The 17,491-nt window shown below is 40.5% G+C and overlaps 1 protein-coding gene across 1 annotated transcript; it reads right to left on the reverse strand.

Moving 5' to 3' along the window:
• Window positions 1-15,989: 15,989 nt before the first annotated feature.
• On the reverse strand, window positions 15,990-17,392 carry LOC150027979 (uncharacterized). The gene is made up of 2 exons (XM_090300981.1): window positions 17,318-17,392; window positions 15,990-16,601 (listed from the first exon to the last, which is right to left on the reverse strand). The coding sequence occupies exons 1-2, from the start codon at window positions 17,390-17,392 to the stop codon at window positions 15,990-15,992; spliced, it is 687 nt and encodes a 228-aa protein (XP_090157107.1).
• Window positions 17,393-17,491: the final 99 nt, after the last annotated feature.

Consider the following 17,491-nt stretch of genomic DNA (forward strand, 5'->3'; position numbering starts at 1 on the left):
AATCGTTCTTTGAAATCTCTTACGAGAGGACCTAAATTCTTTTGTGCACAATCATTCATATCAATTGGTATTAGCTTGGACCTTCCAGTACTTTCAATGGCAGATTCAACACTCTTCGCTCAAGCTACTAAGGAGATGGAAGATCAAATCTCACGACTACATTGCAGGAAACCACGACTTTCTATGGAAGACACCATGCAGAAATTACTTACTCAATCTTGAGGAGAAGGCTCCCTTGGCCTCTCAAATGTCAACATGTTGCGTGGACTTCAAACAGGGTCTTCTTATGTTTGTGGCACAAGGTTAGCAAGCATTGACTTCCCCAATTCAATGTAGAAAATGTTAACCAATGGATTCATCAATGCAAAAATTATTTTCTCATTGACAACACCCCAGACGAATTCAAGGTGAAGTTGGAAATTGTGCATTTAGAAGGGAAGGCCTTGCAATGGCATACTGCACTTATGAAATCAGGTTTCGATATGGGTGCACCTTCGTGGACAACATTCACGAAAAGTCTAATAGATCAGTTTGGTGCAATTAGCGATAATCCCATGACTGAGTTGATGCGTCTACGACAAAAGACTTTAATGGATGCCTATCATGAAGAGTTTGATTCAATCATTACAAGATTGAAGTTATTTGATGATCATATTCTAAGCTACATCCTTGGTGGATTAAAGAAAGAAATCCAGATGATGGTAAGAATGTTCCAACCTACGTATCTACAACATATGTTTACTTTGGCCAGGACGTATGAAGCAACCAATTCAAGCAATTCGATGGCCAAATTCCACAGGGGAGTCTTGGGTCCAACACCACTGCCTATATCATCGTCTGCTCCAATCAATGTGGGCCCCAAACCAACACGCCACTTAACGTTGGAATTCATAGCAAAATGCAGAGCCAAAGGCCTTTATTCTTTTTGTGATGAACCCTACTCAATGGAGCACAATAGGGTACACAAGAAATTACAGCTTCACGTCATGGAGATGGAGGAGCCACAGATCTCAGTCAACGCATTAATCGAAGTGGCTGGGTTCAGAACTATGAGAATAACTGGATATCATAAAAATGACCTTTACATATTCTCATAGATAGTGGCAACACTCATAATTTCTTAGATACCCAAATGGCTAAAAAATATGGGTGCATAATTGATATGATTGCTCCTTTGAATGTCGTGGTAGTAGATGGGTCAAAGATAAAGGTATCTTCAGTGGTCAAAAATTTTAGTTGGACAATTCAGCACACAACTTTTATTGTTGATATGCTCCTCCATCCTTTGGGGTCTTGCGATTTAGTGTTGGGAATTGAGTGACTCATAACATTGGGAGATATTTTATGAAATTTTGACAAACTCACTATGGAGTTCAATGTACAAGGAAGGCGACGTGTTCTACGTGGCTTTATGGCCCCCAAGATCAAACCTGCACACAAGCAACAATTGAGTAAAGCTTTTATTGAAGGTGTGCATTTATCTTTGTTGTACATTCGTGTAGAGGAGGAGATGTTGTTGCATTCCTTGACTACACATGTCGCACAAAAGGAGATTCCAACTGAGATCACGAATTTATTACAAGAATTTTGTAGATGTTTTTCAAAAACCACAACAATTACCACCTTTTCCACCATGCCATGATCATCATATTCCATTGATTCAGGGAGTTAATCCCCTCAACAAAAGGCCTTACGGGTATGCAAAAAACCAAAAAGATATCATTGACCAACTTTACATGAATATTTGCAATCAGGAATTATTCAGGAAAGCTATAGCCCTTACGCCAGCCCCGTGGTTCTAGTGGGAAAAAAAGATGGCTCATGGCGACATTGTGTTGATTATAGAGATTTGAATAAGGCCTCAGTCAAGAACAAATGATCCATTCCCTTAGTCGATGATTTATTAGAAGAATTAGCAGGATCTATTGCTTTTTCAAAAATTGATTTACGTGCAGAATATAATCAAGCTCGGATGAATCTCGAAGATGTGTGGAAGACAAATTTTAGAACACACTCAGGACATTATGAATACCTTGTAATACCATTTGGACTCACCAACGCCCCAACTACATTCCAAGGATTAATGAACTCCAGTTTTCAAAAAATTTTAAGGAAATTTTTGCTGGTGTTTTTGGATGATATTCTAGTCTACAACAAACACATAATAGAGCACATACAACATCTAAGAGAAGTCTTGCAGACTCTACGTAGCCATTCTCTTTTTGTCAAGAGATATAAATGCTATTTTGTTGTTCCATTCTTGAGGGCAAGAATGTTGTTGTGGGGAGGGCATTGTTATATCCTATAAAGTTTTGGGATTAGATTAATATTATTGTTGGGTTGTTAAGATTTAATTAGTACATATTGAGATTTAACTAGTTAGGATTTAATTAGTTGGTATTTAACTAGTTAGGATTTAATTAGTAGTTTTTATCATTTATCATTTATCTTTAGTTGAGATTTAATTAGCAGTTTCTATCACTGATCTCTATCATTTGTAATCTTTAGTACTCTATAAATAGAGTATTGAACTATTATATGAGATATGAATAAATATATGTACCTTGTTTCCTTTCCTTAATTCTCTATCATTGTTTCTTATTCTTGGTATAATCAGAAGCTCACCTAGGAATTTCCTTTTCCAAAATCTAACCGTTTTTCGAAATATCTTACGAAAGAACCTAGATGCTTGTGCACACTATCATTCATATCAGTCGCATTTCAAATGCACGAGTTCTTGTTCTTGACATGCTGTCGAACACACATCCCACGCATTGCAAAATCCAAAAAGAAAATGAAAAAAATATAAAACAAAAAAATAAAAGGAAAAATAAAACTAATTTATGATTTTTTTCTTAAAATAAACCAAAATAACAAAAATTATTTAATCTGCAAACATAGAAATCGTATTTAATTTCCAAACTACAAAATGTGTACATTCAGACAATTTTTGGGTTGGAAATCCGCTTCTTGTGAGCATATTTCCATATAGAGGTTTTGGTTGTTTTTATATTTAATTAATCAATCAATAAAATAGTATAAATACAAATTATCAATTACCTATATTTAATTAATAAATTATTTATAATATAATGATATGTAAATTCTAATAAAATGATATATTTTTCGTAATTTAAAAGAACATGTAAATATTGTAAAACTGATAAAATTACTTTTAATATTCAATTTTTTTAAAATTTATAATAATATTAAAAGTATATATAAAAATTTAATTAATAATAATATTTTAAAAGTATGTTAAAACAAAATGAGTAAAAATATTTAAGTTATTAAAAGGTATAATAAATAATTATTAATATTTTTATAATTTTTTTAATGTATAATTAATAATTATATATTGCCGATAAAAAAAATAAAAAATAATAATTATAATAATTAAAATTTACTTAATTTTTTTAATATTAATATTAATAATAATATTTTATATTATTTATTAAAAATTATTATTTTAATAATTTATATAGACTATTAAATTTATTAGTAATAAATGCAATGTTAAAATTCATAATTAAATTTAGTTTTAATTCATATTCTCATATATTTGAATTACTAAAATTAATTATTAATATTAAAAATGTAAGTATAACTAAGTATGTGACCCATGCAATGCACGTGACTTGTTTTTATAGAAATACACTATGTTGACCATGAAAATATAGAGTCAACACCTTCTTAACATGACAACAACACTCACCATTGTAAAAGACTATAAACATATATGAAAAGTTGTAGCTATTACATTTCAACACACTACTCTTAAATAAATAGGTTTTGAAATAAGGCCTCAAAATATCACTTAAATATATAGAACAAAAGATTAAATATTTCACAAATAATTAACAGAAACTATTGGAACAATTACAATTTCTTAGTATGAAATATACACTTTGAAGTATATTATACTCATTATCGTTTTGCATTTCATGTCGTATTTGTTTTGAAAATGTTCCAATTACTCACAAAATAAAACATAATAAAAAAACTAAAATAATTAAATTCTAAGTTGTCACAATTTCAATGTTGACCACTACGAAATCCAATGTCACACAAATTTAAGTCTAAATAACATCAATGAGATGTGAAGTAGGAAAGAATGATTTGTACCTTTCATACATTTTTTATAATTACTTTAACCGATTTGTATAATTATTTTAACCGAGTTCTCGGTACTTCTATTTAGTCGGAAAAAAAATCATGTTTATACACAATCATACTAAATAGAACATGTTTGAAAAATATTATATTAATAACAATTTTCAAATGTAGTAACACTTGTACCATACCCCGCAAGTAATATAGTATTAAAATAAAAAATAGTAGAGTAAGAAAATCAAAATATATGTTAATGAATTTGTGACAATAACAGTAATAATATAACATTATTATACCAAATACAATAAAAAAATAGAACTGGAGTTAAGTGTTGCAAAAAAGCATAAATAAATAATTTATAATGAATGAATATATAAAAGGGAAGATGGCATATTTGTACCTCTGAAAATGCCCTCATGTATTCTTCATATATTATTTCAATACACATGCAATAAGCTAAGAATTTATCAGAAAAAACAACCGAGAATAAGAATTACTTTTGTTGCCAAAAAGCATCACTGTCATAGAAACAACATTGAACATGATTATTATATTCTTGTATGTAAGAATTTATAAATTATAGATTGGATGAACAGAAATATAAAAATGTCCAACATTAGTATCTCAGTCTATTATTAGTTTTTTTTATTTTAAAATCCTAAACCCTAAACCCTAAACTCCCCACAACAACAGTATTTTAAGATATTTTTACCTTCTTATATGTAATCATTCAAATATTATAAATTAAATAAATACAATTCAAATATGGTAATCTCCTTATCTCATATCTTTGATTTGATGTTATAAGGATGATTGAATAACATGTATATTGGGGTGTATATTTTTACTATAAACAAGGAAAATACAATGAAAATAGAATCACAGTATGAAGTATAGGTAGACATCTTACAGGTCACTGGAGTTGAAAATAGTATAGTTTGTAATTTGACTTCAGTAAGTTTTACAGTTATAGTTGTGTTTGTCTTTTTTAATTGTTTAACAATTAAGTTTGACCCCATTAAATCTAATTAAATAAAATAATATTAGTGGTTATTTCTTTCATTTTTAGTAGTAAGAAATGCTCCACCATTAATATATGTTAGTATTTTGACCAATCTCTCTAGCAACTACAACTAAGGATGCTATATGATCGTCAATCAGAACCTCATGCTTCTTTTTCGGACTTGGTTTTCGAAGAGGTTTCTACAAAATAAATAAAATTTGTATTAAATTAGATGTAATGTATAAATATAAATTCATATAATGAAAGGAAATTATTACCAAAGGTTCTGGTATAATTTGAATGAAGTGTTTGGGCCAGGCTATGAATGTTTGAAATGCATCGGCCACAGTTGTTACCTCATTTGAAGGTAGTCGAACACGAGCATCAACTACTTGTACTCTTTCAACCGTTACCTTCGCCACAGCATGAGAGAGAGGAACGTTATGTAAGGTGGTCGCCTCTTGATAGACTTTTCCAATGGCCAGCACCTGAAGAAACATGTCGCCCTCTACCAGTAGCTCACATTGCCTCTGTCCAATGATATCTTCCCCTGATGTTATAGGAGCCACACAACTCCCCTTTGTGCTCTTAGGAGCGGGACTAACAAGCGCCTTAGTTGGCTCAACATAAACTTGTTGCGATAGAAACTCCTGTCGCAACTCTAGCCGCATCTGATCAGCCTCCTTTCTCATCTCCTCCATTAATTCTTGACGTATCTTACTCGTCATTTCAGCTTTGGTCTTTGTGGTGGGGGATGAGGATGAGTGTCGTGGTGCAACTCCAAATTATAGTTTAATTTCAACCCATTTTCCAGCTGCACAAACACGACCACAATGCTCAGGTCGTCCAATTGCTTCAACCAGGATATTGCGATGACCTTCTGGTACAAAATTACCTGGGAGCTTTCCTCAACCAAGGAATCCTGCAAGAGACCAAAATCATATAAGTTTTTAATATAATTAATGCTTTAAAATAAATGCAAAAAGAGGACAAAAATAACTTACAATTTTTTCTTAGACTATCTTTGATTACTCAGAACTAAATGCACTCGACTTTTTAATTCAGACCATCTTCCATTTTACATGGCGCAAAGGTGGTGATGGAGGAGAAGTGGCCCCAATATCAATCTCAGACCCACTCCCTTGTTTGGATTGCTTTTTTTTTCAATCATTAGTGATTGCTCAAACTTTCGATACCCCGAATGAGACAATACGAGTGGGGTAACAATATTTAAAGCTATCTCTTGAGCTTTATTCCGACGATCCTGCCATAAATGAAATAAACAAAGTGAATTAAATAATATAGTTCAAAGTTATTAATGTTATATAAATAAAAATAGTTAAGTAACTTCACTTACCTTCCAAGCTTCACATTCACGGCTTTGAATAAAAAGACGCCATGTCTCTTCATCAATATGTTTGTACTTTAAACAAGGATTTTCGTCTTTAAACTTGCCAAAAATATATTTCGTCGTTAATGTTAACTTAAATTGATGAAATTTAAGTCCGATATTGGATATGATCTTTGATCGAAGCGGTTCCACATTAGGGATTTCAAAATTTTCCTGCAAAATAATATCATCATATTAAAATTGGTTAATGAATATTAAAAAGCATTATATGATAATGATAATAATGTAAAGTTTACCCAAACATCCTCCCAGAGCATGTTCCAATTGACCTCTGACACATCATCCCATGAATTAATCAAAATGGAGAGCCTCTCACGAGAAACAACTCCAATATAGCTATTAAACGTGATGTGAGTTGATTTCAGATTTGTCCATTTTAAGGGTGACACTTTGTTTATGATTTGAGTTTTAGCAAATATAGGGTAAGACTTATGAAAGATCCCCCACTAGACACGAACTTAACCAAGTGGTTAAGTAAGTGTAAAGGTTCACTTCCAAAGGCAAAAAGGAAAACACAAAATATGGTGAATGTGATGATGCTTTGTGGAAATGAAAGAGCATAAAAGGAAGCAATTAACATTTAGATGACCGAATAGAAAATGGAAGAAAGACAAGAACATAAACACAAAGAACATAGTGTATTGGAAATGAAATGAAAAGATGAAGGATAGAAACACTGAGGACTTTTCACTGGTGCCTCTACATTGCCCCAGGGGTTACATCTTCTCGCCCCCAGAAACACTGAGGACTTTAACTTTAACTTGTGCCTCCGATCGCCGAAAGACGATGAGGACTTAAAACTTTAACTGATGCCTCCGATCGCCGAAAAACGATGAGGACTTAAAACTTTTTAGAAAGCATGCAATATATCTTTAACTTGCCTTAAGTCACATATAAGTGACAAGGTCTTTCTTCAAAACTTTCTGAAAACAACAGGCACGCAATCTAAAACAACTTGTACTTTGAAAACTTCTCTTTATTGGGTGACCTCATTAAAAACCCTCCTTAGGGAAAAAAGAGTGCCCCCTTCAAACTGTTTTAACAGAGACATTGTAATGTAACTTCGTGTTTATCTTTACTTACAAAGTTCTCAACTGTAATATAACTTGAGGTGCGTAGCGTTCCAAGTGCGAGGAATCGCCCCTCCTTCCAATGTCTCTAAGCGGTAGGCGCCGTTCCCGAGCGCCTCAGTTATTCTGAACGGTCCAGTCCACTTGGGCGACAGTTTATTCTCCATCTCGTACTGGTGGGCTTTCCTCATCACCAGGTCGCCTTCTCTAAACTGTCTCGGCATCACCTTCGAGTTATATCTTCGTTCAATCCTTCTCTTCACCGCTTCAGCCTTCAATCTCGCCTCTTCCAGTAGATCCAGGTTCAGCCTTCTCTCTTCATTCGAGTCTTCCTCTACGAAGTTCTGGAATCTCGGCGAGCTCTCCTGGATCTCTACTGGAATCATTGCATCACACCCATAGACCAAGCTGAACGGGGTCTCATGGGTTCCTAACTGCTCGGTGGTGTGGTACGCCCAGACTATACGGGGTACCTCCTCAACCCAGCTTCCTTTGGCTTTCTCTAGCCTTCTCTTCAAACCTCTTAGCAACACCCGATTAACTGACTCCACCTGGCCATTTGTCTGAGGGTGCTCGACGGATGCAAACACTTGTTGAATTCCCACCCCTTCGCAAAGCTTCTTCAACAGGTGGCTTGCAAACTGAGTCCCATTGTCCGACACCAGGCGCTTAGGCACACCAAACCGGCACACAATGTTCTTCCACACGAAACCTTCGATCTTGTGTGCGGTGATCTGGGCCACTGGTTCTGCTTCGATCCACTTGGTGAAATACTCAATCGCACCACCAAGTACTTCATCTGCCTGATCGCCAGCGGGAATGGTCCCAGGATGTCGATTCCCCAAGTATGAAACGGCCAAGGGCTGTAGATCGACTTCAACTCCTCGGGAGGCGCCTTGTGCCAATCGGCGTGCTGTTGGCATTGTTTGCAACACTGCGCATACTTCTTGCAGTCTTCTCTCATCGACGGCCAGTAGTAACCTGCACGGAGAGTCCTCGCGGCCAGAGCTCGACCCCCGACGTGGTTTCCGCATATCCCTTCGTGGAGCTCTGCCATTGTACCGTCCCGTATCCGGGCGTTGACTAAGTCAAGGTCAAAGTCAACGACTGGAAAGTCAAAGTCAACGCAAGGCGTCGCCTAGGGGGAGAGATGCCAAATGCCAGCATCGCCAAGAGGAAGCGTCGCCAAGGCAAGGCGTCGCCTAGGTGAAGGCGTCGCCCAGGTGAGGGCGTCGCCAGATCAAACAGTGTAAAAACAAGGCAATCACGGTGTGGTTCCCCGATACCCATGGGTAGGAAAGACCATGGAAGGAGCGACGTCGTGGGAAAGCCTCAGGTCCCGATATCTCGGGAAAGTGATAAAGAGAAGGAAAAGGTGGCTTCAAGGCCATAGTGATAGTACCAGTGAAGGGCAGCCTGACTCGTGAAGTACCCCTGCCGCCCCAGAGACGCCTTCGGGACAGATACGACCCAAGAGGAAGGTCACGCCCAGGGCAACCGGGTGCAGGGTGCGAGAGGAAGGCAGATACGCTCTCAAAGTAAGTGGCTAGACACTTGGGGGCATGAGTTGGCACCCAAAAAGCCACCCCTAGCGCAGTAGCACTCCCAAGCAGGAGGACTCACACGTAGAAACGTCCCCAGATGGGCAGAAACGCCCCCAGATGGGGTCACGGCGTCGTGAGGCTCTCCACGTGTGCAACAGCCATGCCAGAATGGAAACACCCTTCAGTCAGGTGTCAAGTAATTAAGAGTCATTCAATACAGTTTCCCTTTCGAGCATTCAGGTACTATAATGGCTCCCAAGCGTTTCAACGTCTTAAATGCGCTACATTTTCTAATTAAATGCTTTAATGAACGCGTTACGTTTGTGATTAAAAGCACTTTAAGGCGCTTTAAATGCTTGGGTAGTTTAAATAGCGCAGGGAATGTTGGAAAAAGGGTTGGAACTTTCGGCAAATTTATCAGAGAACTTTCTAGTTGCTTGCTCGTGCTTCAAGGTTACGTACAAGTGACTAGGGAATATTTTTGCCTGAAAGAGACAACACACACACATATACACAGTACTTTTACCACCTTCAGAGTGCCATACGCGGTGCTCAGACACGCAGGTGGACAGTTTTTGGTGTTTCTTGCAGGCTGACTTGAGCGTCGGAGTGCACACGGCCGCTAGGGCGCCTCTTTGTTGCAGGAATCCACGGGCAACCAGTGGGAAGGAGTCCCTAGCTGACGGCTGAGGTCGAGCACGAAGACGTCCCGGTCAACCGGACGGAACAGCCATGATTCTCGTGCACTTCTCGCCATGTACGCATTCCAGGAGTGGGTGAGTGAACCAAAACCTGTACAGATCGCCATCAATCAATGTGTACTTGCTAGAATTTTTCTTTACCTTCCTAGCCTCTGTCGGATCCAGTGGGAGAAGGCCATCTGCCAGGCACCGCTTGTACTGTGTTATCCAGGTGTCTGGCTCATGGATAGCGCAGACCTGCGTCATGTTCACCTTCTCTCCTCGACATGCTCTAATTCTCGGCGATCTCAAAGTTTCTTGCGTCAGGGACTTATGACTTCTCGCTGCTTTCTCCGTCGACTTGCTTATCTGAAGAACCAGGTGATCTGCCACAAATGCTCTCGGCGTCTTCAGAGTTTCTTGAATCACCGTCCTCTGTCTACCCCCCTTGCCTGAACTGGCGAGCTTAGCTAGCAAGTCAGCTCGGACATTCTGTTCTCTGGGCACATGCACCACTTCAAAGGAGGCAAAGGAACTCTTCAATTCCTGCACATACTCCAGGTAAGCCGCCATTTGTGGATCTTTAGCCTGGAACTCGCCTGTTACTTGCCCTGTGACTAGCAGCGAGTCACTCTTAGCCATTAGCACCCTGGCTCCCATCTCTTTGGCCAGCAAAATCCCGGCGATCAGCGCCTCATACTCTGCTTGATTGTTACTGGCTTTGAAGGCAAATCTCAAAGATTGTTCGATCAGCACGCCGTTGGGTCCTTCCAAAATGACTCCAGCACCGCTACCCTGCTGGTTCGACGATCCATCCACCGAGAGTACCCAACGGAAGTCGTCCCCTTCAACTCGTGTCGCCTCAAATGAGAGCTCGACCACGAAATCCGCAAAGATTTGCCCCTTGATCGGGCCTCGGGGCTCATATTTAATATCAAACTCTAACAATTCTACTGCCCACTTCACCATCCTTCCCGCAACGTCAGGCTTCTTCAAGACCTTCTGGATGGGCAGGTCAGTCATCACCAGTATGGTGAAGTTATGGAAATAGTGGCGCAACCTCCTCGCCGAAAATACCACAGCCAGCGCAGCCTTTTCCAGGGCCTGATATCTCGTTTCGGGGCCCTGCAACACCTTACTAACAAAATAAATAGGCTTCTGAGCCTGATCTTGATCCTGGGCGAGCACCGCACTCACCGTCCTCTCAGTTACAGCAAAATACAACCTGAGAGGGGTTCCCACCAGCGGTTTGCACAAAACCGGCGGGCTCGCCAGATACTCCTTCAGCTTGACGAAGGCTTCCTCGCACTCCTTCGTCCAAGCAAACTTGTTATTGCGCCTCAAGCACTGAAAATAGGGATGGCCTTTTTCTCCGCTAGCTGACACGAAGCGAGACAGGGCTGCCATCCGACCTGTTAGCTGTTGAACTTCCTTCACCGTAGCTGGGCTCCTCATCGCCAAGATGGCGGCACACTTATCAGGGTTGGCCTCTATGCCTCTTTCAGTCAAGAGGAAACCCAAAAACTTTCCAGCCTCCACGCCGAAAATGCATTTCTCTGGATTCAGCTTCAACTTGAACTTGGCGATCGTCGTGAACAATTCCTCCAAGTCTGCAACGTGCTTGCTTTTTTCTGGCGAGGTCACGACCATGTCATCAACGTACGCTTGCACGTTCCTTCCTAGCATCGGTGCAAGTACCCGATCCATCAACCTCTGGTACGTGGCCCCCGCGTTCTTCAACCCAAACGGCATCACCTTGTAGCAGTAACACGATCTCTCCGTCTTGAAGGCTGTCTTCTCTTCATCCATGGGATGCATCTTGATCTGATTATACCCCGAGAAGGCATCCAGGAAGCTCAACAACTTACACCCTGCAGCACTATCTACCAGGGCGTCTATGCTTGGTAAAGGATATGAATCCTTTGGGCAAGCCTTGTTCAGGTCAGTGAAATCGACGCACATGCGCCATTTCCCATTACTCTTCTTCACCAGCACGACATTTGCCAGCCATTCAGGGTACTGGACCTCCCTGATGTGGCCTGCAGCGAGGAGTTTTTGTGTTTCGTCCCTGATCGCCTGCCTCCTCTCCTCGTTGAACTTCCTTCTTCTTTGTCGCACTGGTCTCACCAAGTTGTCCATCGCCAGATGATGGCACAAGAAGTCGGGATCGATCCCGGGCATGTCCGAAGCGGACCATGCAAACGCATCCAGATGCCGCTCTATCACCTTGGCGATCTGGTCCTGGAGCTCAACCTCCAGGGATCTTCCCAGCTTGAAGATCTTTCCCCCGATTTCTCTCTCGAGCCACTGCTCGACGGGTTTTGGTCTGGTTTCTCTGGCGATCACCGCCCTGGCGATTCCCAGTTCTCTTGCTTCCTCAGGGCGATTCCTTGCCTCTTCCTCCTCCAGACCGGCGTTCCCCTCCCCCAGCTCGGCGTCCACCATCTCCACGTCCCTTCCGGCGGTCTCTTCTGTTACCGTCGATCTGGGCTTCACACCAGGAGGCGGGGTGGTTGTTACGTAACTCACCGATCTCTTGTTTTTCAGGCTATTCTCATAGCACTTCTTCGCTTCCTTCTGATCGGATTTGATGGTGATAACCACCCCCTCCATAGACGGCAGCTTCACCTTCATGTGCCGGGTCGACGGTATGGCACCTATCCTGTTGAGCGTGGGTCTTCCCAACAGGATGTTGTATGCTGAAGGAGCGTTTACAACAAGGTACTTGATTTTCTCCGTTCTTGAACCCGCCACATCTGTAAACGTTGTCCTCAATTCTATGTACCCCCTGACCTCCACCTGGTCACCAGCGAAACCATACAAACACCCTCCATAGGGCCTCAGCTGGTCAAGGGGCAGCTCCAACTGCGTGAAAGTCGGCCAAAACATCACGTCTGCCGAGCTTCCTTGGTCCACCAGCACCCTGTGGACCTTTCTTCCTGCTGTTATCAGCGAAATTACTATGGGATCGTTGTCATGAGGCACAACATCCCGGAGATCTTGCTTGGTGAATGTAATATCCACTTCCGGCGAGTGGTCTTCAAACATATCCACCGTCATCACAGACCTCGCGTACCTCTTCCTCTGTGATGCGGTGCATCCACCTCCTGAGAAACCCCCTGCAATGGTGTGGATTTCTCCGTGCGTAGGCATCTCGTGCTGCTGAGCCTCAGCACCTGCTGGTTGGGAGCTCGACGCGCCCCCCGTCCTTCTATCCAGCAAATAGTCATTTAGGAACCCGCTCTTAACCAGATCGTCGAGCTGGTATCCTAATGCTAAGCACGAGTCCACTGTATGGCCAAAGCCCTGGTGAAACTCACACCAGGCGTCTGGCTTTGGTCCCAGCACCTTGTCGCCCACCTTTTCTGGCGCCTTCAACCTAGCGGATATATTGGGAATGGCGATCAGATCCGCCAATCCCATGACAAACTTGTGCTTAGGCGGGCGATTGTATTCCCGGCGTGCTGGTTGCTGGCGTCCTTGGCCCTTGCCCTTGTTCTTCCTTGGATCATAAGGATGGCGAGTCCTCTGATCCCTTCTGGCCGCCGCTGTCTCCAGCACCCTCTATGGCTGGATCCTGGTCTGGGCGCGTGGCCTAGTGGGGGCCACGCTTCCTCTCTTCTCGGCGACTTCGCTTTCGTCGGCGATGTGGGCCACCGCAAGTCGCCTAACCTCAGCAAACGTGGCGGGGTGTGCCCTGATCAATGCCTCGCAGAATGGTCTCGGCAGCACGCCCTTCTTAAATGCATAGACTAGCATTTCTTCATCTTTGGCCGGCGATCTGACCATCTGCGCCCCAAAGCGATTTAGGTAGTCCCTGAGGGACTCTCCCTGATACTGCCTTATATCAAACAAATCGTAAGACACCCTGGGCGGTGCCTTATTCACGATGTACTGCTCGACGAAAATCTTCGAGAACTGTTGAAAACTGGTTATGTGACCGTTAGGCAGGCTCACAAACCATTCCAGCGCCGTTCCCTGGAGCGTGCTCACGAACATCTTGCAATACACGGCGTCTGATCCCCCTGACAGCATCATTTGCGTATGGAACGTGGTGAGATGAGCTTCAGGATCCTCCACGCCGGTGAAAACAGCCTTAACAGGAACCACACTCGCAAGAATAGGCGTGTCAGTAATCGCCTGATCGAAAGGCATAGGAAAAACACGAGGTGGCGACGACGGCGCAACCTCTTCAGCAATAGCACTACAAAAAAATGTGTAAAAAGTGGCGGTTTTAATATGGCGGTTATTAATAACCGCCACAAATTTCAGTATAATACGTCATTTCATTAACCGCCACAATTATCTTTCAAATTATGTCATTTTTAACTGTCATAATTTTCCTTCAGAATTGAAATTGCTTTATTCCTTTATTCCTATATTCACATTTTTTATTTAAAAATCCTTCAGTTTTTCAATTGAAAATATTTTTTTTTTTGAAAACTTAAGAAAATAATTTTTTTTTGAATTTCAGGAAACCAGAGTGAACCTAACTCCTAACTCTTCACTCTCGTCTCTCTCTGCCTCACGAACCCTAACTCTTCACTCTCGTCTCTCTCTGCCTCACGAACCCTAACTCTTCACTCTCGTCTCTCTTTGCCTCACGAACCCTAACTCTTCACTCTCGCCTCTCTCTGCCTCACGAACCCTAGCGCTCTCTGCCTACTCACGAACCCTACCGCTCTCGGCCCCCACACGAACCCTAGCGCTTTCGGCCTCCACACGAACCCTAGCGCTTTCTACATGGAACCGATTTGAAGGTAATTAAATGCTCGCACGTTCTCTTATCAATGTCGACCATCAACTTCATTCAACTTTATCCTTTACATTTTAGGTTTTATGCAATGAACCCGCGCTCTCTGCCTCCACACGAATCCGCGCATCATTCTTCTTGTTGAGATGTTGCAGGTAACATGAATGTCAGCTCGTCCTGTGGTTTCTATGGTCATATAATTTTTAGTCTGTCTGTGTCTGATTGTGATTGTAATTCAAGTTAGGTTCCAATGAATGCAGTAGTCTAACAAACAGAGGAGCTACTGTTGGGTAGGTTTGGGTGAGTAGCTGCCAAATTTAGAGACAATGCAATTAAAGTTCTCACTTTCTGTTTGTAAAATATTATGTCATTAGATTCTAAAACCCACACAATTTGTTCTGACCACCTTTTGGTCTCATGTCCGACAGCAAACTCTGTCACCGACCATTTATGAATCTTCTAGTTGTATATTACATAATGGTAAACTAAGTGCTATTTCTTGGTTTGCTAACTGGACAAACTCTTCTAACAGAGAGGTATGGCTAATTACAAAATGAAAATAAACCAAATTATCAAGGGAAAATAGAACAGAAAGAAATCAAACTGTCTGAATAGTTTGCACTTAATTGGTGTTCACTAGCGCTTTAAAAAGAATGCTCACGATTCAGTGTGAATTGAATGGGCTCATTTCTCCAGAAATTTCCCAGATCTATTTGCCACACACTCACCCCGTACCTTTTTTAAAAAATATTTTGCTCCTTTTTGATTTTGGATTTGGCCCACATCATGTGGCTTTGCTAGATTTCCTTATCTTGTTACATACTATATGAAATGAAAAGAATAGTAGGTCAAAAATGATACATGAATGGTTATGTTTACAGATAATTGTTCCAGTGAGAAAGACATTCATTTAAGAGAAACTGTGTTCCTACACCATCTAATTTATCATTTTAAGCTAAAAATTTAAAATTGGACCTACCTTTTCCTTGGCTTTAACTCTTCAAGTTGCCAAAATTATGAAATAGTAATCTTCCGGACAGGGCCATTAACATTGTTACCCCATTTTCTGCTTCTAGTAAATGACATGTTGGCATTACAAAGACCTATCCTTCCCTTCAAATCGCATTCTTACAACTAAGTTCGGACAACAAACATTGATGGGTTTTAATGAAATGTTAGTTCGCATGCCCACTGTTCTCACAACTACTACTTCCATTAGGGTCCTTACTTGAGACACTAATGGGGTCATTTCTTCATGTCAGTCCATCTGGAAAGTACAAATTTTACAGTACAATTACATCATACATAGTCATGAACTAAAGAAACTCTATAGCCTAGAAATTCACCCCTTACAGCTCTGTATTTTTTTTGTAATGAAAATGGCATCTATGAACTCTAGTTTACAAAGATGAGAATCATAATCTTATTAAACCAAACTGGCTATCTGCTTCACCGATTTCTGAACTGTGTTTCATGCCTGAAGTATAGGCATGAGTAATACTATTTCCTGCATTAATTTCCTCATCAGCATCGTTCTTTGATGCTTCCAAATTCACTTCAACAGTGTTATCTTCTACGTATGTGACTTCATATATGTGTCCTCTGAGCCAACTTCCTTTACTAACACTTGACAGGTTTTCTTCATGCCGGATGTGTGCCCGACCAAATACTATTTCAGTTTCATTGACATCAGGTGGGACACCATTTTCATCATGAAAACTTTGGACCTCATCTATTTCTTCTGTCAATTCAGCATTTGTGGCACCCTCCACCACATTTTTCTGTATCCCAGTTTTCTTTTCTCTAATTATTGGCCACTCATCTCCATCATTCTCTTTTTCTGAGAAATCTAATGTAGCATTCTGTCTAGCAGGCACATCATTTAGCTGTTTCCTGAGTTGTACTTCTTTTTCTTTGCCATTACTTTTAGAATCATTTACTATTGATCCCTTTGGGTATTTCACATCACCATGCTCTTTGTGACCTGACTCACTTCTCCTTGATTCTATACCAACCTTTCCGCCATTCTATAAAAATTTAAAAAGTATTCTATAAAAATTTAAAAAGTATTCTATAAAAATTTAAAAAGTATTTAAAGTTAAAATAAGTTGAACTATGGATAAAGAATATTATTAAAAAACAAAGGGAGCTTGAACATTTTTATGTCATAAAAAAATGAATTAAATTAAATACAACATTTTAGTGTATTCCAACTGATTCCCAACAAAATCTGTTTTTCAAATTTACAATTGAAAACATGAATGCAATGTTAGGGGAGGAGTTTGAGTGAGTATGTATAAAGGAAAGGAAAATAGTTAGTTATTTGAGAAATGTAGGGGAAGGAGATTGCATAGAAGAAGTGGAGCAGTTTGGAGCTAACTAGAATATTTGGTTGTTAGTGATAGTATGAAAGTGAAGAGAGAGTGACAGGGAGAGAAAGGTGAAAACTGATGTGTCCCTAACAATGGAAGATTAGAGAGTATTGATGGGAGAAGTTAATGCAGGAAAGGAAAATGGTGGAAAGCATAAGGGTCTGAAGTCAGCGGATACAGCTTGGGTGGCAGATGAATCCATCATAAATATACTCATACAATTTTTGCAGTACTGGAAAGCAACAAAAGCGAGAAACAAAAGCCAAGATATGGTTACAATACATGAATAAATGAAACTACACCAACAACTCTCTACCATCTACTCCCCCTAATCTTCCTAGAGCCTACGCAATTCATGCTTCGAAAGCGACCTGACACCAACATAGCCCAACGGTTTTATCAGACCCTGTGTCACCCTGTGTCACCCTGTGTTCTTCTTCTTCCATAACCCAAGACTAATACACTACTACCCTCCAACTTCTTTTTATTTACTTTCACATGTTCACCTCTCTGTATTACAATTTGCATGTTTTTTTATTAGTTTT

This window comes from Phaseolus vulgaris, chromosome 4 (genome assembly GCF_051622355.1).
Source record: "Phaseolus vulgaris cultivar YP4 chromosome 4, ASM5162235v1, whole genome shotgun sequence".
Lineage (NCBI taxonomy): Eukaryota > Viridiplantae > Streptophyta > Magnoliopsida > Fabales > Fabaceae > Phaseolus > Phaseolus vulgaris.